Below are 25,022 nucleotides of genomic sequence, written 5' to 3'. Positions count from 1 at the left end.
TGAAATGAACGTACACAAACGATGTGAGAAGCTTGTGCCCAACCTCTGTGGTTCCGACCATACAGAACGAAGAGGCCGTCTGGAGCTTAAAGCCTACAGCGAGGGAACGGAACTCAAAGTAGAGGGTAAGTCAAGCACCAGACTATAAGATTCTGTTACTTTGTAATCAAATGTGTGCTAAACAAAGAGTTATATGTAAGAACGAGAGGACGCACTGGCCTAGTTACGTGGCTTGGTATGCGCGCATGCTGCCATTTTGTAAGTTGGAAAAGCAGCATCGCATAGCGTTGTATTTATCATACTCACACTGACGTGTAGGCCTACTTCATGTTCAACGTGCGTACAGCATTCACCTTACAAAATGGCGTGAATGTCTCCTTGCGGTCCCGTCACGTTAGTGCACGCAGCATCACCAGTGCGCCATCTAGTTCTTTTACAGAAAGAAAACAAACTCTGTCATAATCAAGAGCGACCTCTACGAAAACAAACAAGTTTTTCATGTTTTTTAAATTTCAAGATGTATCGTGACAAATACTGGTTTCTCATGATACATTTTGATTGATTTATTTGTTTAGTTATTTTATTTGATGCAAGCATCACCCCCAAATAAAGCTAAAATTCACTCTTGGTAAGGGGCTACAAGAAAGAAAAAAACATTTAGATGAAAATAACTCAGGGGAGCTGAAGGTATGAATCGATATTCCTCTAAAAACAGTCTAGATTGTAGGATTGAGGGAAACATGCACCAGGCAAGGAGTTCTAAAGAGATGCAGTATGTGGACTAAAGCTGTTGGAATAGCTCCTTGTTTTACATCGCAGCAAATCAAGAGTGTATGGGTGATGAGAAGCAGAAAGTCTGGTCTCACGCTCAAACATCCTAAGAGGAGAAACTCGGTCAGACACACATTTTGTGGCACATTTAACATTTTAACTTGCATGGATGCACTCTTTGCAATTCCAAACTCAAACCAGCGACAGATCAAGTTTGAATCTCATTCGGATGGGTCTGGGGACTTTTTGTACGACTCAAAACACAATTTCGACAGGTTTACATTAAACTTACACAGTTTGAAGATAATGATCGTAGAAAGCTTCCCTTAAAATCTTACTTACTGAGGTGCTGTAGTTTTTGAGAAATGAATAAAACAAGTCACAAAAATTACTTTAGCATGTAAAACGTATTTTCGTTACATTGTTTCACTCATTTCTCAAAAACTACAGCTCCTCAGCAGGTAATATTTTACTAATTTCTCAAAAATTACAGCTCCTCAGCAGGTAATATTTTACTCATTTCTCAAAAACTACAGCTCCTCAGCAGGTAATATTTTAAGGGAAGCCTTCTAATATCATTGTATTCCAATTGTGTAATTTTATTGTAAGTCTGTGGACATTGTGTTTTGTGTTACAAAGAGTACCCTAATCCTTTAACCCTGTCGTTTTCCAATCATACAAGAACCCAAGGATTCCACAGGTTCAATTTTGCAATCAGCCTCAACAAATTAGTTTGTGATCTTTCTCTCTGAAATACCTTTGTGATGTGACATGGTAGTGACGCAAACCCTCAACCAATTTGTTTCGGGATTACAAATCCTTTCCTCATTGCCAGTGCGGGATTATTTTCAATCGGGGAAAAAAAAACTGTTTCTTTCTAGCCATTAATAATTTGTTTGGTCAATCAAATTGAATTTAGACACCCATATAAAGACGATTGACATTTCAGATTTTAATGGCTTACATTTTTATTTTATGGTCATACTTCCGAAATGCAATCAGGCTACTAGAATGCCGTTATGTAATGTCTAGTTAGACAGAAACCCAATCAAACAGACAGCACCCGGAAGATAGATTGAAGGCCTCATAACAATGCGGTATGATCCGTCTTTTCATAATCTTGAATGATGAGGTAATTTCTCACTCAGATATTTGAATCTAAGAATCCGAAAGCACACAAATTTGTGCACCAAGGTTTTTTTCCCCAGTACTTTCTTGCAATTTCGATGACTGATTGAGCCAAAGTTTTCACAGAATTGTTACTTTAAGCAAATTGTAGGATACACCAAGTGAGAATATTGGTCTTTGACAATTACCAATAGTGTCGTGTCTTTAAAGAACTGGATGGAGCTCCTGAGACCTCTGTTGACCAAACTGACTGTTAAGGTGGGTAGAATCCCTCTGACAACATCAGACAAATGTTATTATCTATGAGGGTTGTGTACTCACAGGCAGGGCTCCCAATCTCCTGGGTCAGATATGGGGGAGCTCTCTGCCTCGTAAGGGAGAAGAAGTGTGTGCAAGAGTGGCTTAAGCCAGGTTCCCATTGGACCTTTTCCTTCGCTGCCACGCTGAGCGTTATGACTGGCTTTGGTGTAATTCTACCGTGCATTCCCACATGGACTTATGTTCCGCGACGTTTGCATAGCGTTTTTGCAGCGTGATCGTGGTAGGGTTATAGCTTGGAACTGTTCCCATTGTACTTTTAGCGGCCCTGTTCAAGTTACCTCGGCTGCGCGGAAGTCTTCCACAAACTCTTTTGGCTTGTTGGTTTTACATCTTGGTTGTGGTGGGAGTAGACAGCAAGGGTAGTTTACCTTGTGTCTCCATTGGATTTAATTTGTTGTTGTTCTACAGAAAAGTTGCGGTACTTTAACCAAAAAAGTCCTATGGGAAAACAGCTTTAGACTTTATCGAAAAGATTAAGCTATGTAGACGTCATGGAGAAAGAGAGTGGGTATGGATTTTCATTTTAAAGGAGATTTGATAAGGGTCTGATTTGGATATATTTTCCAGGTTTAAATAACTTTTTGGGAATTACTTTTGTTCCTGCTTAGCACCTTTCGAAAATTTACATCCAAGATTATCATTGAAACAAAAGTGAGCTCTGATATTTCTATTGATTAACGAACTTGATAAAATGTCACTTCTGCTCAGCAGCTTTTGGAAATGTGGGTCCCAGACTCCCACTAATAGTCAATGCACAGAAAAAGGGAGATATCATATTAGACTGGTTCTCTGATCTCATCCATTTAGCAAATTAATTTGCTAGTGGAAAACCACAAGGGAAACTGACAGGCTGCCACTTCCCAATTTTATGGCTCTGCTTACCACAAAATTTTGCGCCATATTTCTGCGGTGGCTGAATTCAAGTTTAATTCACTTCATATTCATTTCTATTTCTGTAAAATTTAAAGCCATTGGACCCTTTCGGTAAACAGTATTGTCCAAGGCCCACACTTCATGTATCACAACTTCAATATAATATAACAAACCTGTGAAAATTTAGGCTCAATCGGTCATCGGAATCAGGAGAAAATAAGGGGAAAACACACCCTTGTATCCGCACGTTTCGCCGTGTCATGACATGTGTTTACTATAAATCCGTAATTCTCGCTTCTTGAGAATTTATATTGTTTTACTGTTTTCTCAAAAAGTAAAGCATTTCATGAAATAATATTTCAAGAGAAGTCTTTCACCACTACCTTCTGTAAACCCTGTAAGTTATTTGTAAAGCTTTGTGAAATTTCTTTTTTCTTTCTGTATCGAAAGGGTCCAATGGCTTTAAGAGACTTAATCTGGAAAATTAGCGAGTAAATATCAAACAACAAGTATTTACCCAACAGAGACATACAATGAATTGAGGATAAGAGGCTCCTAATGATCTAAACAATTTCAGACAAAAATCCAAACAAATAAAGTAATTTTAAAGGAAAAATAGACATGATAAACGACAAAGGTTTGTTTATAGTAGACACAGTAAACATAGTAAACAAGCAATCAGAAAGGGGGGGGAAAAATCCAGAAAAATCATCCATATTATATGCAATTTATCATGTCCCGGAATACCTTCCATCAATTCCAAACCTAATGCGTGGCTCGTATGTAGATTTGTTCAATCAATATGTCCCAACATGAAGAAAACCAAATTTGCGGTAGCGGATCGGAGAAGATAAGAAAAAGACTGTACTGGACTGACCTGGGCAATCGAGCCTGAGTCTCGCGGGCTCCAGGGAAATTCAGCAGAAGGCTTAGAAGAGGATAAATCCTTTGGAATTGAGACCAAAGCGGCCGGGACTTTTTTCCTGAGCGATAGCAGAGTGAACTCATGGCCATTGCCGTCCAATCAGGGACCAATAAGTTGACTGTAATGTCTTTGAAGGATCTCTAGCGAGATATTGTGCAGTGAACTTTTTAGGACTTAACAGTAAATTGCAGTCGAGTAGAGTCAACCTCAGGGGCTGTACACTGAGACAGGTGAATTTCAACCCCCCCTCCCCTACCCCCCCCCCCTTAAAATAGTGGCAAGAGGGTCGACCTTGTTTGTCTCCTGTGATTACTCAAGCGAAAGTCGTTCTTAGAAACTGTTTTAAGCAGTGTAGGGTTCTGTCATGTATGGTTGCGATGAGAATGAGTTAGTGTTTTGTAATCATGACATATGTACAGCATCCTTGATTGAATAAAAAATATTGCGTTATTTAGAGTGCTTCTGACCAAGATTTGTCAAGTTTCGTTAAGCTTTTATCAGGTATTGCATCAATCCCCTTCACGGATTGAATTTATGTAAATGCAATACTTTTAACCATATTAGGAAAAAAACATAGTACTTATGGCTAGCTAGAGAAGTGAGGGAGGGTCTTCATCAGGCCCCCCCCCCCCCCACACCTTGCAGATCACCCCCCCCCCCCCCAGAAAAATATTATGTCAGTAGTACGCTTTCGTACTAAAATTAAACAATGATGTTTTTAGGCAGTGTTTGAAGCTAAGGCATAAAAAAATGTTATGTTGGCGTAACGGGCCCCCAAAAATAGGGTAGGTAGGTAGGGATTTTTTTCCCCCTCCTCTCCCAGCAACAAAAATTACATGTTTTTAAATTGTTTTAGCCGGTAACAAAAGAAAACAAGGCTACACACAACAAATTCGAAACATTTTAAACTCTTGATGACATTTATTTTATTTTTATGTATGTGATAGATTTTAATCACTAAATTTCTTCATTGAAAAAATTTAAATACCCAGGGTCGGCCGTATTTTTTAGAGTAGGTTGGGTTACGCCAACATAATTTTTTTAATATTTTATGCCTGGGTGGTGTTTGAAGCTTTGCATGGTGATGAAAGTAAGAAGTAACTATAAATAGTAAACTTGCGGATACAACCATGTGTAATATCTCTTATTTGGGAGGAATACTGGGTCTGAGAAGGGATGTTTTTATCCTTACCAATCCAGTGTAATACCTTAAAGACAATGGACTCTATTGGTAATTGTCGAAGACCAGTCTTCTTACTTGGTGTATCTCAATCTCAACATACGCACAAAATAACAAATCTGTGAAAATTTGAACTCGATTGGTCAAAGCTGCGAGATAATAATGAAAGGAAAAAACACCCTTGTCTCATGAAGTTGTGTGCTTTCAGATGCTTGATTTCGAGACATCAAATTCTAAACTTGAGGTCTCAAAATCAAATTCGTGGAAAATTACTTCTTTTTACGAAAACTATGTCAATTCAGAGGGAGCCGTTTCTCACAATGTTTTATACTATCAACAGATCCCCATTACTCGTTACCAAGGAAGGTTTTATGCTAATAATATATTTTGAGTAATTACCAATAGTGTCCACTGCCTTTAAACACTTCCATCTTCTTCTGCTATTTCTTTACAGTAATTTCAGCTAAGAACCTGATTCCCATGGACCCTAATGGTTTATCCGATCCGTACGTCAAGCTCAAACTCATCCCGGACTCCTCAGGAAAGAGCAAGAAGAAATCCAAGAAGATTAAAGAAACGCTCAATCCAGAGTTTAACGAGAGCTTTACTTTGTGAGTTTGCAGAGGAACACGATGCCTTGGAATGGACGAGTTGGTCTTTGAAAAGCATTTGTAACAGTTTGTTATGAAATGCATATGGTCAGAAAGATATTTTTAAAGTAGAATATAATGATCCACACAAGTATCACTCGAAATTGCATGGTTTTCCTTTTACCTCGCGAACTAACACGGTCAGCCATTTTATGGAGTCAAAATTTTTACTCCACTAATGGCCGACCGTGTTCGCTCGCGACGTAAAAGGAAAACCCTACAGTTTCGAGGCAAGTTGGTGTGGATCATTTAAATATTACTTTTAAATTATCTATCTAACCATTTGCATTTAATAACAAACAGTTTCAAACGCTTTTCAACTCGACCGATCCAAGGCAACGTGTTCCTTTGATTCCAGTATTTCTTGATTTTATTTGTCAGTTTGTGTCAAAGGGAAGGTATACAATAGGAGACTTTCCAACGCTAGGCGGCAGCAGACATACCGGGTAAATTTCCATTGTTTACGTAGTTCTGAACATGCGCATAATTCTGAGAACAATGGATTTACCCGGTAAGTCTGCTGCCCTCTATCGTCCCAGAAAGTCTCCCATACAATTGGTTATCACTCTGCTTGGTAAGCTGGGTACAACCAAAATTAATACTCTTTAGAAAATGGCAATATTATAATCTGACTTGGTTAGAGGTGCAGCAGCTTTCGATAATGTAAAGCGTTTTAAATGTGGTTATGGAAAAAGATATCACCCAAAAATTTGAATTTGAGAAAATATGTTACTGTCAGATACATTTCTCAGATTGTGTACTCCAATAGCAGGTTATCCTCCTGCAAGGATATAACCCGTACCGCTCAAGATTTTTGGCAACATCTCAAAAAAAAATGTCACCACCTCTTGAATATACACAGGACTAGAACAATCGAACGTTTTCACAAACCAAAGGTATACTTAAGTTCCTTTTTAACTGAACTCAGTAACCAGTAAAACATTGATACTACAACCAGTATGTAACCAGTAACCTTTTTTAACCATACAACAAAATTACTAATCTGATCGATAAACAAGTGTCAACAGACAAAGGCAGTGGACACAATTGGTAATTACTTAAAATAATTATTAGCATAAAACCTCACTTGGTAATGAGTAATGGGGAGAGTTTGATAGTATAAAACATTGTGAGAAACGGCTCCCTCTGAAATGACGTAGTTTTCAAGAAAGAAGTAATTTTCCACGAATTTGATTTCGAGACCCCAGAATTAGATTTTGAGGTCTCGAAATCAAGCATCTGAAAGCACACAACTTCGTGTGACAAGGGTTTTTTTTCTTGTATAGTTATCTCGCAACTTCGACGACCAATTGAGCTCAAATTTCCACAGGTTTGTTATTTTATGCATATGTTGAGATACACCAAGTGAGAAGACTGGTCTTTAACAATTTCTCATAGTGTCCAGTGTCTTTAACTAACTTTGCGTTTTTGTTTGTTTTTTAAACAGCAAATTGAAAGACGAGGACAAATCTCGGCGGTTATTGGTGGAGGTATGGGACTGGGATCGAACCTCGCGTAATGACTTCATGGGATCGCTATCGTTTGGTGTGTCGGAGTTGATGAAGAATGGAGTGGACGGTTGGTTTAAACTACTCAATCAGGACGAAGGGGAATATTACAATGTCCCTGCCGTGGCCGAAGATATTAGCATTAGTGAATTACAAGAAAGAAGGAAGGTAAAAGGCAGAGTTTGGTGTTTTTATTCCAATATCAGCAAATCATGCGTCGGCCGATTTTGACCAAATATTATATAAACAAGTTCAGGTAGTGCAGTTAATTGCGATCCTATTAGCTAAAGTAGTAGTTCTGCCCAGGTAGTAGTTAAAATGCAGGACAATTCTTTTCAGAACTGAGAAGTCTCCCGAAATTCCAATAAATATACTCCGCGGTAGTAGAATAAAGCAAGAACAAACTCTACCTGGCAAGTAGAAACACACAAGGTGTTACCGCAAACCAAATATATATTGCCTGAGTCAACTTGTGCAACATTTAATGCATACATTGTGCCATGAAGTTAGCATCAATTTTTGCAAAAATTTTACACAACTGCAAAAGTGCATTTGGTTTATAAGTTGCACCACAAAGCATTTCACAAACTTTACCCTATGTACGGAATTATCATTTTTTCCATAGACCCTTTTGTACCCAGTTGTGATGATAAAACGCAATTCTTGTAAGCAACAAAGAATTCAGTTCTCCTGCCTTTCTTGCCTCAGTTTGGCAGGGTTTGCTCTTAATGTTTGTAGTGACTGGTCAGCAAGACCAGTTAGTTTGGTATTTCACAAGTCCATCACCTTTTTCCCTGGTCCATATTACAAATGATAGTAGGGAAGCTTTTCAACACTGAACTTGTCAGTCGAACCACTAGGAGTGATAAATCTGGTATTTTAACTCGCATTTGGCCAGCGGACCCACTGTTAAAGATACTGGACACTATTGGTAATTGTCAAAGACCAGCCGTCTCACTTGGTGTTTCTCAACATATGCACAAAATAACAAACCTGTAAGATTTTTGAACTCAATTAGTCATCGAAGTTGCGAGATATTAATGGAAGAAAAAACACCCTTGTCACACGAAGTTGTGTGCTTTCAGATGCTTGATTTCGGGACCTCAAATACTAATTCTGAGGTCTCAAAATCAAATTCAAATATTATAGTGGAAAATTACTTCTCTCTCGAAAACTACGTTATTTCAGAGGGAGCCTTTTCTCACAATGTATTATACTATCAACAGCTCTCAATTGCTTGTTACCAAGTAAGTTTTTATGCGAATAATTATTTTGAGTAATTACCAATAGTGTCCAGTGCCTTTAAGGGAGAATGCTGTTTGGTAACAGTGGTTCAAACGAACAAACTAATTGCTGCGACCTTCCTGAAGTCATGGAGGGAAGAGACCGATGGAGAGCCATTATTAGAAAAGATATAAATTCAATTTGATCGATCGATCGATGTCATTTTTTTGAAATAACTAACAATCACGTCTCTCTTTTGTTCTTATTTTGTGTCTTGTGACAGAGGGAGAATATATCAACTAAGTTTGACAGTGACATGTCTAAGAAAGATCTATCACAGAGGAACGTTGGGGACATGGTGCGAGCCAGCGATTTCAACTTCATCACTGTACTTGGAAAAGGCAGCTTTGGAAAGGTAACCTAGTGGTGTTGGGCAGGGGACTTCGATAAAGCTTTGGAAAGGTAACCTAGTGGTGTTGGGCAGGGGACTTCGATAAAGCTTTGGAAAGGTAACCTAGTGGTGTTGGGCAGGGGACTTCGATAAAGCTTTGGAAAGGTAACCTAGTGGTGTTGGGCAGGGGACTTCGATAAATAAGACCTTGTGTTGTGGCTGAGCGATTAAGAGCACCGAATTCAAACTCTGGTGTTTCTGATCAGCAGAGTGTGGGTTCGATCCCCAGCCGTGACACTTGTGCCCTTAAGCAAGACACTTAACCATTGCTTCGTCCTTCGGATGGGACGTAAAGCTGTTGGTCCCATGTGTTGTGTAGCGCATGTAAAAGAACCCAGTGCACTTATCGAAAAGAGAAGGGGTTCGCCCCGGTGTTCACGGCTGTGGATCTGTATGCGCCAGAGCACCTTGTAAGTTGCTAAATAATTAGATGTCAGAATTCATCACTGCAATGACCTATCTTTCTGAAAGTTTGTATATTGTTACGAATTCGCAAATCAAAATTAACAACTTAACAGAAATTAAAGGGAAATGTCGCACTTGAATAAATGTAAATGGGAGTCAAGGTTTAGAACAACAAAATTAAATGAAATAAGTACTCAGCGCTTCAAAATAAATAAGGGGAAGTTGAATTAATTACATACAATGAGAAATTTAATACAATGAAAATAACTGAATTCAATGAAGAGAATTAAATACATGAAAATAGCGGGGTGGTATTAGCGGAACGCGTGAAATTACTAATAGGGGAGAAGTTTTACCTCCGTTGAAACTCTAAGTTAGGGTTCGTCGCTGCCATGGTCCAGTCGTTCTACTTGGGTTGTTACTCGGCGGTGTACCGGCAAGGACTCGGTGCGGTCAGCAGGAGAAAGGTAGAAGTCACCGGGCTATGGCCTCACGGCTGCTAGCCTGGTCATCGAAGCTTAAACACCGGCAAGGACCCAGCTCAGTCAGCCAGATGTTTGAAGTCATCGGGGCCACGCCTCACGGCTGCTAGCCCGGCAGTTGAAGATCTTACCGCACGTCTCTGGAAACCGAAACATAGAATCTGCCGAGTCGAGAGTATTGTCCGTCCTTTTAAACACCGATTTTGTGTGGAATTCCAATGTTCTGCGGTTGGGGACAATGGGTCATCAAGACGAGAATCGTGACCATAAACAACTATAAACCCAAATACTTAATACAATAAACTTGAATTCTTAATAATATACTCAGTGCCTTGCATGAGTACCTTGTTTGGTAGATAGATACGTGCGCTATATAAGACTTTGATGTTATTATATTACAAACAAAGTTAAAGGTTGGGACCTGTTGTTCATTTCAGAACCACCGCATTATCTGAAAAGATAATATTACATTACCTCATACATATCTATTATAAAAACAATAATAGTCATTTGTAATGCACCAAATCACTCTTAAGAGATGTTCAAGGCACAGAGAGGTAGAGACAACTAGAACAAAACAATACCTGTACAAAAATATCCAGTGTAAAGAAAGCAAAATGACAATAAGGGAAAACACACAAAAAAATTTTAATAGAAAGTTTAAAAAAAACTATGAGTTTATTAAATGCATATTGAAAAAGGTGAGTTTGAATAATAACTTTGAAAATGTGTGCATCGGAAACATTACGAATATCTTGAGGAAGTTCGTTACAGCGAGAAGATCCAGCATGCACAAATGTTTTGGGAACAACACGTAACAATGAATTGGAGGACCAAAGGTTTACTAGAGGGATGATATTGAATGAACAGTTTGGTATTGTACTGTGGAGCAGATCCTTTGCAGGCAATGAAAAATGAGGAAAGTTAAACTGCTCACAAGAAGTTAGGAAACTTTTTTCAATCAAGTATATTTTTATTATTTATTACTCTCTTTGTATTAGTTATATATCAATGCAAAGCTGAAGTGTTCCTCTTTAAAATGATACCACATTCGCAATGATGACATGTTGCTGGACTTGGCCACATGAGTGAGAAAGAGACCGAGTAACAAATCAAATGTGCCAAAATTTAGCAATGTTGTGTTGCTGTATGAACAAACAATTAACACTGTAATTCAAGCAAGCAAGGCAACTTACTGATCTTAATCCACTTTATATTGAGACAAGACGTTCAGTAACGAGTCTTGCAAATACCCAAACGAGGTGTTTTTTTAAGAGATGGGGGTAATTGTGTCTGGTGTTCTCCCCGGTGCAAATCTTTGTGTAAACCATTCATGGTTCTGAAGCTTGACCGGTTTGATTATTGATCATTACCTATTGACTGTTTAGTACAGATAACAGTAATTTTTGCACATTTGATTTGTGATTCATGTAGCCAATTTCAGCAACTATCATCCTTGCAAATGTGGTATCATTTTAAAGAGGAACACTTCAGCTTTTCATTGATATATAACTTAATACAAACCGAGTAATAAATGATACAAATATACTTGATTGAAAAAAAGTTTCCTAACTTTTTGTGAGCAGTTTAGTTTAGATACAAATCTATAAAGCATGCGGAGCCGCAGGAGCAGAACCTTGCAGACAATATAAACAAGCGAAAGTAATTTATAACTCTAGAAGGCATTGGGAGCCGGACGGAGAGATTGTAACACTGTTGTGGCTTCAAAGATAAGACAATGTCACTACTCGGGCAGCTGTAATTTGTAGTCTGGCAAGCTAAGGATTTGGTCATTGATTGATGAGAGCGTTGCAAAAATCTAAACAGAATGAAAGCCGGATTCTCATTGGTCTGTTCATCATCATGTGACAGATTCAATCGTTACTTTGTACCAAAGAGCCACTTGAATATTCTTGTAAAGACTAATACATGCACAAGCAGAACTTCATCTAGACCCCACACAGTGAACTCATCTTATACTCTAACTTTCATCTATCCCCTTTCTTATCTGACCAGGTGATGCTAGCAGAGAAGAAAGGAACCGAAGAGCTCTATGCAATCAAGGTCCTGAAGAAAGACGTCATCGTCCAAGATGACGACATCGAATGTACCATGACGGAGAAGAGAGTCTTGGCCCTCGAGAGCAAGCCACTGTTTCTAACCCAGCTGCATTCATGTTTCCAGACGGCCGACCGGCTCTACTTCGTCATGGAGTACGTCAACGGAGGAGACCTTATGTTTCAGATTCAAAAAGTCGGCAAATTCAAGGAACCTCATGCTGTGTAAGTGTTGTTGTTGTTGTTGAGAAGGGGTGGGGGGGGGGGTGCGGCAGCAGCGCTAGACCCATTAATCTCTGGGGGTGAGCTTAAATGTTAGGGGGCAAACATCAATTTTTAATTATTTGTACTGCTGGAGAGGCATTGACCTATGGCAGGCTTGCGCCAATGTTATTCTGGAGCTGGGGTGATGTGAACATAATTGCGTTAGTATGGGTGTAAAGGGTTGGGGTTAAATACAATTTTGGCAATCGTGAAAAACTGAGGTAGGAATTGGAGGGCAAAGGTGACTGAGGTGGCCAATGTTGCCCCTTCTCCCACCATAGTTGAGTGCTGTTGTTGGGGGGGGGGGTAGGCCATTTCATTGCAAGAAATTTGACCAATACTTTGTTATGTCTAGTTTTGATCAAGTGCTCAGCATTTTTCAATTTCAAAGAGATGCTTAAGCACTCTTGTAGCTGAGCTAAGCATTACCAGCCAAGGTTACCAGCCAAAATACCATTTTCTTTTGTACTTTTGGGGCTGGCTTTCTGCTCACTTTGGCTTTGGGCCCGGATTTTTAAACTGAATTGTAAAAATAAAAAAATAAAAATTCCATGCTCCATGCTCGTTCTATATTGCTGTTAGAGTAAATGGTCACTTTGTATTGAGCTTGTATTTAACGTGTTGTTTGATCATATTTCATAATGTTTTGCTTTTGAAGTTTTCCTCTGTAGATAACCCTTCATGAAACCATTTACTTCTGAGCCCAATGTCACGGCTCTGCTTACTGTATGCAAAGAATCAGAGCTTACAGAAAGCCGAAAATTCCACGCTTATGTTGAGCATGTTTCATAGTTTAGCACAGAAATTTTTCTTGTGCGCCTGCATACTCCACGCTTGCCCTGTAGGTGGAGAATGGTGGTTTTAATAAGCACAGAATTCAGCCGTAGGCAGAGCCATGGATCTGGGTTGTGATCATCTTTACCTTTTTTCCACTGCTTTAAATATGGCTTTGTGGTTGTTTTTATCCCTTTCCCACAGAGAAAGGCTCGGATTGGGTGTCCTTCCCACTTTCTGCTACTTGAGTTGCTTTTAACCTTGATTATTGTTCACATTTTGCTCTTTTCCTGTGATTTATCTGAGGTGTTCATATTCTGTTGTCTTGTTTTGATTTTATCCCCTCTTAAGCGTTTTGATTATTATTGTTACCTTTTACATTTCTATTTCTGATACTTCTATGCTTACTTGAAACTGTGTTTAAATTTTTGTATTGTTTGCGATTGACTTTTCATGTCAACCTCTTTTACATAGTACAACCCATAACATTTTAGTTATTAATTGTAAGGACATGTTTATTTTCTTTACTGATATTTTCATATTTACATAAATTTGCATGGTAATTGTTCTTTTTATACTGGTATTTCATTTGACCTAGTTAGATTACATAGGCCTAATTACAATCCATACAAATGTGATAAACATGGGGAAATATTTTCAGAATTTGCTATAAAAATTAGTATTATCATTATTATTATTCTATTTGATTATTAAACAATACAGTTGTAGTCAAAGGCTTAGTGTAAACATTAGAATTGGAACAGTTGATGTACAAGTACTCGCAAATTAGTTGGAAAACAAATATATATTACTAAGAAAGGTTTGAGGTAACTCCATGTGAATATCACTTTTGAGTTCTGAAAAGAACCAGTGGTTAACGACTCATCAACAATACTCAAATAAAGATATAGATGGGTTGCAATATGCGTCATTGACTGCCATCTTTGATGTATTAACAGTGGAAAAGTGCATGGGTGTACGCGCTGCGCGTGACTCTCGTGCACTTTTCACGTGTTAATACATCAAAGATGGCAGTCTATGACACGTATTGCAACCCATCTATTCACATGGTGTTAACCCAAACCTCTCTTAGTTAACAACTGAACACTCTCACTGTTGACGTTTGATTTTGGCCCATGGCTACCTTTTCTCCGGTACAGATTCTACGCAGCGGAGATATGTATAGGTCTACTCTACATGCACAGTAAGGGAGTCATTTACAGAGATCTGAAGCTTGACAATGTTCTACTCGACTCAGAAGGACACATCAAAATTGCCGACTTCGGCATGTGCAAAGAGGACATGACTGACGAGAAAACTACAAGAACATTCTGTGGTACGCCAGACTACATTGCACCAGAGGTTAGAATTTGGGTTCCTGTTTCTGGTCGATGCTGTCAGATTTGGGACTTTTTTTTGGTAGTTGATTCAATTCAATTCAATGGGCCATATTTTTGACCACATGAGGGCGCTCTCAATCATTTCCAGTGGTATATTCATTCATACCCAAAACAGTTATACAGATTGGGACACATTACCACCACAGACATCTAATCCACCACGGACATTAAGACTTTTAAAGGGGCCGTTATAATCCACCTCTAAAGCAAATTGAAACTACGGCGCAACAAAAGTGACAGAACGCCTATTAATTTGTGCAGGGGGAATCGCACGTACTCCCAGAAGTGATAAGAATACTATTTATAGCGCCCTCGTTCGGTCAAAAATAAGGCGCATTCAATTAAAAATTGGTTTATTTTATTGGAAATACATCACCAAATAAAAAGTCAAAGACTGAGGGAATTTAGTTTACAATAAAAGTACATTAAAAATACATATTCATGAATATTATGTATAAATACAATATCATAAATATTATTTTTGAGTAAAACAGACAAACGGGAATTGTAAAAGCAGCATTAAAAAATAGAAAAAACCCCAAAACTGGTGAACACAAAATTAAAGAGGAAAAAGAGAAGACAATTCAATACATGAAATCTGGATTTGGATACAAGGGGAGCACATTGAAACAAGTTTTGGTTTATGTGGTACACCATATTTGAAATCTTAGCATCACTTAATAACATTAATCACACTGGTTCTCTTCATGCAAGAACAAATACCAGTTCAGACCGAGGTTCAATCTCTGGCTCCGGGCTCTCTCTCTTTGATGTTGGAAATACCGCAAAATAATTTAAATTGCTCCAAAACTGATAACGGAGCCAGAGCACAAGCCGAGGTTTGAGAAAATGCCCCAACCTTGTCTGCACTACTCTCCACCAGGATGCCATCTTTGTTTGGTACCTTTCTTTGCCAATATGGTTATTAGGGTTGGTAGAGAAAAGAAACCAGCCTATGTTTGGTATCTTTTTTTGGCAGTATGGTTATAGGGTTGGTAGAGAAAAGAGACCAGCCTATGTTTGGTTTCCGCTTACCAGTTTTCGACTACCGCAGTGAATTTGACTGGAGCATTTCAGCCAAGGGCAGAAGCGGTATAGTCAAAGGCGATTGATTCAAACACAGCCTCAGCTTGGTAGAGAAATGAGACCAGCCTACGTTTGGTATAATTGTTTGCCAATGTGGTTATTGGCTTGGTAGAGAAAAGAGACCAGCCTATGTTTGGTATCTTTTTTTGCCAATGTGGTTATTAGGGTTGGTAGAGAAAAGAGACCAGCCTATGTTTGGTACCTTTTTAGGCAGTGTGGTTATTGGCTAGGTAGAGACAAGAGACCAGCCTAAATTCCTAAGGAGTCTTGTTCTTTTTCCTCTTTTTCTCAAGTTGTTTTGTCTAATTCTTTTCTTTGTATACAGATTGTTGCCTTACAGCCATATGGCAGAGCAGTAGACTGGTGGGCTTATGGTGTATTACTCTATGAAATGTTAGCTGGTCAGGTAAGAACATTCCTTCTTTTTTCCCTCCTTTTTATATATATATATAAAAAAAAAGTAAACGGCCTGACGTGTTAACCATTTGAGAAAGACTCTGCTGTGGCCGAAACGTGGGGCCATTAAGTATTTCTTTCATTATACTCGAGGTCCTTCTGATTGGTTTGCAACAGCTAATTCTATTTTCTCTTTTTTTTAATGTAAATTCTGGCTTTTTACTTCGTGGAGGAAATTGCCTCTATCCAGCCCCCAATTCTTAATGTCTTCCTGACGATGACTAGAGCAAGCTAGTCGAAACGTTGAGACCAATTCAAGAGCTGACTTCAAGGTAGTGAAGTTCATAACGATCCTATATTAAGCTCAAGTAGTTGTCCCAGCTAATTTTGTATACCTTCCGCCCGGGTAATAGTTAAAAAGCAGGACAGTTCTTTTCGGTCTCCTGAACATCCGATAAATCTACGCCGCAGTAATTGAATAAAGAAAGACAGTTTTCTAAGAACAAACTCTACCTGGCAAGTAGATACACACCTGGTGTTACCGTAAACCAAATATATATAGTCTTCCTGCTTGTTGTCCCTGATTGCAAGGCAAATGATGGCAGCTCTGAATTACTGATTCTGGTTTTTACCGTGCGATGTTTGATTTCCTCGGCAGCCTCCGTTCGACGGTGAAGATGAAGATGAATTATTCCAGTCTATCATGGAGCATAACGTTTCCTACCCCAAGTCTATGTCTAAAGAAGCTGTCTCTATCTGTAGAGGGGTAAGTGCTAGCTAGAACCTTTCGTCAAGTATGTAAGCACAAAAAATTGCTAAGCACAGAAAAGTATTGCTTAACAGAAACAGGTTAGCAGCCAAAACTAAATTAAGTTTACATTGTTGTGACTGGTGCTCCACTAACATACAGGCTTGCAACTTTTCAGCTGATTAGCTGATTTCCTTCTGTTCTTTTCAAAACAGTGCCACAGAAAACTGGAAAAAAAAAAGAAATAAAAAACTGTGCAAAAGTTAAGCGTGATCGGCCATTTTCTCTTTTGTTTGCAATTAGAAAGTTGCATGTCTGCTGATAGAAGTGCCCCAGCCCCCTTCCCAAAGGAAAATTGTGTGTGCCTCTTAAAGAACGACATGTAGGGCCTGAACCCATATATTATACAATAGTTATTTGAATGAATATTGTTGTGTATTTCTCTTCTTATTTGTTTCCCTGGAGGAGGAATTTGATTCAAGCTTCTTTAATATACAAAACTACAAAAACTACTTGTAAAATCAACTACTTTTAGAGCAATATTTAAAGCCATTGGACACTTTCGGTAAACAGTGTTGTCCAAGGCCCACGCTTCGTGTATCACGACTTATATATAAAATAACAAACCTATGAAAATTTCAGCTCAATCGGTCATCGGAGTCGGGAGAAAATAACGGGAAAACCCACCCTTGTTTCCCCACGTTTCGCCGTGCCATGACATGTGTTTAAAATAAATCCGTAATTCTCGCTATCGAGAATTGATATTGTTTTAATGTTTTCTCAAAAAGTAAAGCATTTCATGGAATAATATTTCAAGATAAGTCTTTCACCGTGACCTTCTGTAAACCCTGTAAATTATTTGTAAATCTGTGAACTTTTTTGTTTGTTTCCTGTACCGAAAGTGTATAATGGCTTTAAAGAAACAACAGCAAATGGCCAAAACAGGAAACTTGAATGAATGGGAGACTTTTAGGACGCTTGGTGGCAGGTAAAGTCCATTGTTCTCGGTAATGTGCGCATGCTCAGAACTATGTTAACAATGGAAATTTACCTGGTAAGTCTGCTGCCACCTAGCGTTCCAAAGTCTCCCATAGCAATAAAAAGAAATGTGTATTTTTCTTGGTAGTTTCTAACCAAGCACCCTGCTAAGAGGCTCGGAAGCGCCAACGCTGAGAAGGATATTCAAGAGCATCCATTCTTTCGTCGTATCGACTGGGGAAAGCTCGTCAACAGGGAGGTCCAACCTCCCTTTGTCCCCAAAATTGTAAGTGAATCCTCTCTGTCGGTTTGTCCGTCCGTCTGTTGGTTTGTCTGTCTCTCTATGCAACGTTTTTTTTTTACAGTTTTCTACTCTTGTTTTTTATTTTGGAGTTCTGTTTTCACCTACAAACATGTCAGGCAGGCAAAATTCAAAATTGTGAGCAAGTTTTGTTTTTGCGTCCTGGGATAGCGAAAACTTGATTTCACTCTGCTGTGGTCACTCAGTGTATTTTGTTCATGGCACTTTGTAACTCCTCTTAGTCCGTGGTAACTGGGTTTTCATTTCACAGTTGTTTCCTCACCGTGTGTCACTGTTTGTTTGTTTGTTTGTTTGTTTGTTTGTTTGTTTGTTTGTTTGTTTGTTTGTTTGTTTGTTTGTTTGTTTGTTTGTTTGTTTGTGTGTTTGTGTGTTTGTGTGTTTGTGTGTTTGTGTGTTTGTGTGTTTGTGTGTTTGTGTGTTTGTGTGTTTGTTTGTTTGTTTGTTTGTGTGTTTGTGTGTTTGTGTGTTTGTGTGTTTGTGTGTTTGTGTGTTTGTGTGTTTGTGTGTTTGTGTGTTTGTTTGTTTGTTTGTTTGTTTGTTTGTTTGTTTGTTTGTTTGTTTGTTTGTTTGTTTGTTTGTTTGTCTGTTTGTTTGTCGTAGTGTCATTGTACTTCCTTAGAAAGATTTGTTTCTGTAGAAATGTTTGTTTTGAAAGCAATTCTTCACTTTCCTCGTTGATTTTCATTTTCAAAGTTGTTCACTTTACCAAACATTGTGAAGTTAGCAGCTCATTTTCTTAATTTCAAATTACGCTAAAGAGGATGCTTTTTAATAATGAAGGAATGCATGCGCTTGAGTCCAATAAGTAATTAGTCACAGAGACTTGTATCAACATGAAGTGTGGAATTAAGTCATATTATAACTTAGTCTGTTGCATTGTACATTATTAAGACTTGTGGATGTAGCTCATGAAGTAAATGATTCTACAGATTAATTAACGGGAAAAAAAAACAAAAAAACAAGGCAGCTCTTTGGAGCCAAATTCATGCCATACTTTCCACAGAACTTAGGGAAAAATCTACCCCAATCTCTTCCATACCAAAAATAGTTAATGTCACAAAGTGTCAACCCTTGCTGAGTCTTTATGGCTTCTATCAGCCTTAAATAAACACTCTGCAATGCCTTAAACTATTTTTTGCATTAATACCATTGGTCTTTTTGGTTGGTAAGTTGTTTCCGACAACTAATTCTATTTTCTCAATCTCTCTTAACCTAATATTGTTTTCATAGAAACGAGTTGAGTAAATAAAGCCGTTTTGGCACACAGTGCTAGGAAACAGCTCTTGATTTTTGTTTAATTATTTAAGTCAAAGACAGTCAAGGACAGATCAAGAAAATAATTCATGAATAATAAAATGAAAAAAAAAAAATAATGTAATAGATACAGAGCAAACCAATGCGGGATTATTAAAGAAGCATTTACAGGCTTGTTTTGAAATGTCTGACAAATACCCCCCCCCCCCCAACAAAAAAGGGTAGCGTCCAACACTTCTCAGTTTGAAACAACAAATCTCATCACTTTTCTCTCCATTTTTCACAATTGCAATGCAACAGACATAGTTATCGTTGCTTTCCATTACTACATGTTGTTAAACGCCTCTCGTTTGTAGATATTTAATTTTAATCCACTGACTACTATGCCTGCCTCCTGGATCAAATAGTCATAAGAAATCAGCCCACCTTGTAATCCTGTTTCATTTTATAGAATCCCATTATCTCACCCCCTCGTCGTTGATTTGTAATCATAGATTAGACATCACCACCCACCCTGCCCTCCTTCCCCCAGTGTTAAAGCGGCTCCCCGTCCTTTCAGCAATTAAACCTGTGTATTTTCCCCTGGTGTCCGGTATCTTAATATACAGAAGCATTTCCAATAGTACATGGGTAAAGTTACTGCACTGTATTTTTTTTTGAAATTGTCGAGTAAATTGGTAAATCTGAGAAACGTGTTGTGAAATAATGCATGACTTTGCCCATGTAGAGTTTGTATACCCTCAAGGGCTGAAGATACACACACACTTTGTCAAACTCTTTGAAAGTATGTCTATGTCATTAATAGATAAAGGATACACGTTTGCGCGGTTTCGATACAGTTTTTGGTTGACCCTCATTTTAATGAAAGGTCAAACTTCAGAAGTTTAGAACTTTGCTGACAAAATCAAACAAATTAAGACGACATATATGAATTCACCATTATTTGATAAACTCGGGGCAAGATGACAAATGTCCAAGAAAACAAGTTTTTAAAAAGGAAAACCTCCAAACCGAATGGAAAGGAAACTGCTTTATGATACATGCCCAATTTAATAAAAGGCTCGTTGAAGTACAATGCTTACTATAGAACAAATTACTGGCCAAAGTAGTGTATTCTAATCTGTATTATGGTGTCGTGCTAAGTTATGCTTAGCAGAGTATTTTTTTACTCCTTAAAAAGAGTTCTATGAAAGTGGGTTCTGTATCTTCAGCCCCTGACTATGTCAACCTACCATCACCCATTAGTTTGTAGAGCACAAGCTGGTCCCCATGCTAACCCACCAACTATATGTAGTAGTGTACTGGTACCCCGATATTGTTTTTACCACCTCCCCTATTTGTGCTTTTTCCCTTTTTCTTTTCCCCACTTTTTCTTTCCGACAGAAATCCTCCAGAGCCGCTGAAAATTTTGACCCCTATTTCACCAACAACCCGGTGACCCTGACCCCGACTGACCAAATGATTATCCGAGCTCTGAACGAAGACGATTTCGCCGGATTCAGCTATGTCAACCCTTATTTCCAGTGACAAACGTAGTGTGGTGGTCGGGGAGCCTTATCCATGCGCTTACCCTCTCCAAGAAGCTGTCATTTCCTCTGTTGTTTGTATCGTAGAAACCCTATATATTTTTGTTGTGTACCATTGTTTCGTAGTGCTGCATTGTTTGTTTTTTGAGTACGGAAGGGGAACCATGCCGCAATTGCGTGAAGGGATTGATAAGGGTGTTGTTGATGTGTTATTTGAGACAATTTATTCTGGCGTAACTGGACTTGTTGTGGTTGTATGTTGCAACTCTGAGAAAGGAAGTTTCAAAATGTGCGTTTTGGTTTGTTGCGAGTCGCTAAAAAACTATTTTATTTCAAGATGCAAATAAGAAGTGAATGGCTCTACCTTTCAAACCCAGTAGGTTGAGGTAAAGTTGGTTGAAAGGGTTATTACAGTGCAGTCAAAACTATCAAACTTTTTTTGACCAATTTTGGAAAAAAAAAATTTCTATACTTATTTTGATCCAGGAAAAACATGATCTCGGTGTTTTCTAAGGTTAATATTCATATTTCAGAGAACACTTTGTATGACACATTTAATTAAGTCTAGAAGATGGGAAACAAAGTAAACCGTGAAGAATTTTCGGAACTATACCAAAATCTATTGAGTTTAAAATCAAATAAAAGTGCACCCATCAGACCAACCCCAAGTTTTTCAAAATCTTGGCTTAGGCTCAGGCTTCAATTTTAGAGCAGTGTGCATTTTGTACAGTGCTGCATAAGTCGAGCATGGAGCCAGATAAGTTTACCCAAAGTTTGGAAAACGCCTGTTTGATCTTTCTGCTTTGCTTGCAACTTGTAGCATGGTCCCCCTTGCTATTTAGTGCTTTTTATTAGGCCTTAAATCAGGATACCAGAGTTGCTTTTATCACCAATGGTTTTCTATAGCTTTTTAAACTAGTCTTATATACAAACAGCCATCAGTAGCTATATTAGAGCAGAACTTTTTTTACTAGTGGTTCACTGCATATTTTGTAACGGGTAAATTTTGAATGTAATTTGCGAGAATATTTAATCTGTGTTTTTTTTTAATTTCTGTCAGTTTAAAATCATGGTTTGATCTCTTCATCCACGAGTATTTTGTGTCACTGAAATCATTGAAATCATTAACTGAAATTATTATTTGGCTGAGTGTTTAGCCATGCAGGACGATTGTTCAATTCTAAACGTGGCCGAAAATGAGGGAATAAGTCGTTTATTTGATCTGTTAACTTGTTTTGTTATTTGATTGGACTGCATGGCATGTAATAATTGCACGGTATGACACATTGGACTCTGTTAAATTGACCGGTGAAGCCACCTTTTTACCACTTCACTTGCGCCATTTTACCACTCCTTTTGCGCCATTTTCCCACTCCCTACAGAAACAAAAGAGTGTTGTCAGCTCAATAGTAATTTGATTTGGTTCCCTGTCTCCCAATCAATTGACTCAACAAGTCGGTTACCAGTTGGTTTGAACAGCATCATCACCGCGCTCAACCGAACACGCAGCAAAAACGCTCAACCGATGACCAATGTTTCTGGTTGCGGTCGCCAAAACGCACTCCAAATGTCCTCTCATGTATTCGTGCTCAAAGTGCAACTAAAAGTGAGTGGCAACATGGCTGCCTTTTGGCTACAGACTTTTGGCTTCAATTTTGCCGTATTAGTATTCCCATGAAATTATGTATGCCTGGATGGCTTGACAGGAATTTACTTTACGTCAGCTTAACCAGATCCAGTGTGTTGGAATGATCCATGCATGGTTTGACTGTGAACTGATGTCATGTCATTTTTAGTTCCCCTCCTCCCCTCTTTTTTTATCTTTTTTTCCGCATCAGTACTCTAGGTAAAATTTCAGAAGTAAGGAGCAATTTTTTACAATTTTTATGCATACTTTCTGAAGCTTTAATGTTTGCTGTGAAATAATATATGCAAAGTAAAATCCATACACCATAGCACAACTCTAAAATCACCTTTAAATAATTTAGGCATACAATTCTCGTTTTTGAGTTCTTAGCTATGCCATTACAAATTTGACAGCACTGTGCAAAGTCTTGCGCTGTCTGGCATTATCTATTTTTTTTTTTATGGCTCAAAATTAATCCCACAGTACATGATAGTGCAGTAATATTTTTCAATTATCAGAACTGAGGCGAAGGAAATTGGAGCTTTGCTGTTTGGGATTTTGACCTAAAATCAATTATTTCAAATCTGTAATATTGAAAAGTCCTTCAATATTGTGGTAGAAAAAAGAAATTTTGGTACGTCAAGGTTTTCTCTCGTATGCAAAAATTGGTTCAGAAAATAAGTGTGATTTGATTGAGTCTAAACAGTACTGTCTTTATTTATTATGCCAGTATAAGTTGAAGACCAATGAAAATTTTTGAATTTTTGTTACAAACAAATTGAAACCATCATACTTTTTAATTCACCACCGATTTCAATTGCGTTTTATTTTATATGATTATATAAATTGTGAGAAAATAAAAATTTGTTGTGCAAGAAATGATACTCGCCAAAAAAATACTCTAAAAATAGATTAATTATAATAACAAACCAAACTACCAGATATCTAATAATTGTGTAAAATATGAAATATGTTTTGTAAAACTCCACCAGTACTATTTTTGAGAGACTATTGGTTTAGGTGAAGATTTTTATTCCAACCACCAAGTATAAAATCAAGAATTTCCTCGGCAAAGACCAAGAAAGTGAATTTTTGAGACAGAAATTAAAATTTTCAGGGGAGTTGGTACCAGTGCTATCTTTATACTAATTGATCTTTTTAAGATTTAAATTAAACTAATCAACCGGACTATCTCTGAAACAAGACCATAAATTTAGTCATTGAATAGTCCTTCAAGAAAACCTAATTTCATTGAGCGGACTTATTCACTCCACCAAGAACAAAAAATGTAATTATTTCATCAGTACAAAAGCATTCAATATTTCTCAAAGCTGGAACGTTAAAGGAAGAGGGTGGAGAAAATGTTGTTTGTTACAGCCAAAATAATATTGAAGCAGGGCGACCAAGACAGTAGCATAGAGAGGGAGAGGTTATATATGTAAGGTAGAATTTCTTTCAGGATTACTTGTTCAAAGTTATTCACGTCAAAGAGGGTGCTCTAGGTATCCTTTATGTGTGTTTTTTTAGGTGTGTTTGAAGTGAACACAGATTTAAATTGCAAATTTTGACACCCTTTCCAGACACCAGCAAAACATTTTAATTGTATATGATTTTAGTTTGGTTAGATTGTGTTATTTTAAACATATCATCATTATTGGAGAAGGTCGGTTTGGATCGAAAGCTAAGACCATCTACCCTACTCATTTTATATATAACATATGGACATATATCTAGGAAAATTATGGTCTGTAAATAATGCTTTTATGCTTTATCTTTTCACCTCAATCCCGCCCTCTTGTTTTTTTCAAATAATGCCACACCCCTTGTCTTCGTCATCAATTTTCCCCTTCACTGTCCGTCACCGCTTGTCTTTTATTCCCTGGTGCCCTCCACAATGCAGAAAGGATCCCAAGACACCAGTAACTTCGACAAGGAGTTCACTCGAGAGGAACCAGTGTTAACCCCGACCGACAAATTGTTCATCATGAATTTGGATCAAACAGAGTTTGACGGGTTCACTTACACCAATCCTAATTTTATCACTCGTTAGGGTGCGTTAGCACTATAGGTGCGTTGTGGTAAGTCTCAAGTCTAGATCTATAATTCTGTCCAATAAACACCCCCCCCCCTCCTCCCAAAAAAAAGAGAAGACAAAAAAAGCAGAAAAAACAGTGTTTCCTCTTGTCCAAATTAATCTGTCTATAATGTGATGCGCAGAGAAAGTGGCGATTTCTTCAGTCGAAGGGCAGATAATTTGTTAATTTTTTTTCAGAAAAAGTTGCAAGGTGAACAAATTTGCTAAAGGCAGTTTAAGAATACTTTGCAGGAAACTGGTTACCAGCCAAAGTACCATGTAATGTACAATGCGTGTGACTGTTTCTTTGTCTAAACTCTATTACACTGTAAGGACATCCAGCTAATTAATCTGTTCGTTTGATGCATTTTGTCTGTCAGTTTTTCTGTTCGTGACACATGTGGGACAGTCACTGTAGAAAGTTCCAGGTATACATACCATCTTTACTTGGATTTTGGCTTTGAGCTGAGTCAAGCGTTCTAATTTGAACAAATTAACAGAGTGGCCACAGCCATTTTCTTATGGTTCCGTTGACTTGGCATGAATGATGTCCTCATTTCAACTTTAGTATTTGTGCGCTATGTTTCTAATTTTCCAT

At 38.0% G+C, this 25,022-nt stretch overlaps 1 protein-coding gene across 2 annotated transcripts; it reads left to right on the top strand.

Moving 5' to 3' along the window:
• On the top strand, positions 1-24,494 carry LOC117292519 (protein kinase C-like). 2 transcript variants are annotated; one of them, XM_033774591.1, is made up of 10 exons: positions 1-125; positions 5,653-5,809; positions 7,296-7,524; positions 8,864-8,995; positions 11,935-12,200; positions 14,174-14,375; positions 15,825-15,905; positions 16,554-16,661; positions 17,770-17,907; positions 24,251-24,494. In XM_033774591.1, exons 1-10 carry the CDS (start codon positions 5-7, stop codon positions 24,398-24,400), a joined length of 1,584 nt encoding a protein of 527 aa, XP_033630482.1. In that variant the 5' UTR covers positions 1-4; the 3' UTR covers positions 24,401-24,494. The 2 variants fall into 2 exon arrangements, with proteins under 2 accessions (XP_033630482.1, XP_033630483.1); XM_033774592.1 differs by having other exon boundaries at positions 20,581-24,343.
• Positions 24,495-25,022: the final 528 nt, after the last annotated feature.

The sequence above is a fragment of the Asterias rubens genome, chromosome 7 (genome assembly GCF_902459465.1).
Source record: "Asterias rubens chromosome 7, eAstRub1.3, whole genome shotgun sequence".
NCBI classification, from domain to species: domain Eukaryota; kingdom Metazoa; phylum Echinodermata; class Asteroidea; order Forcipulatida; family Asteriidae; genus Asterias; species Asterias rubens.
This window is presented reverse-complemented; position numbering and strand designations above follow the sequence as displayed.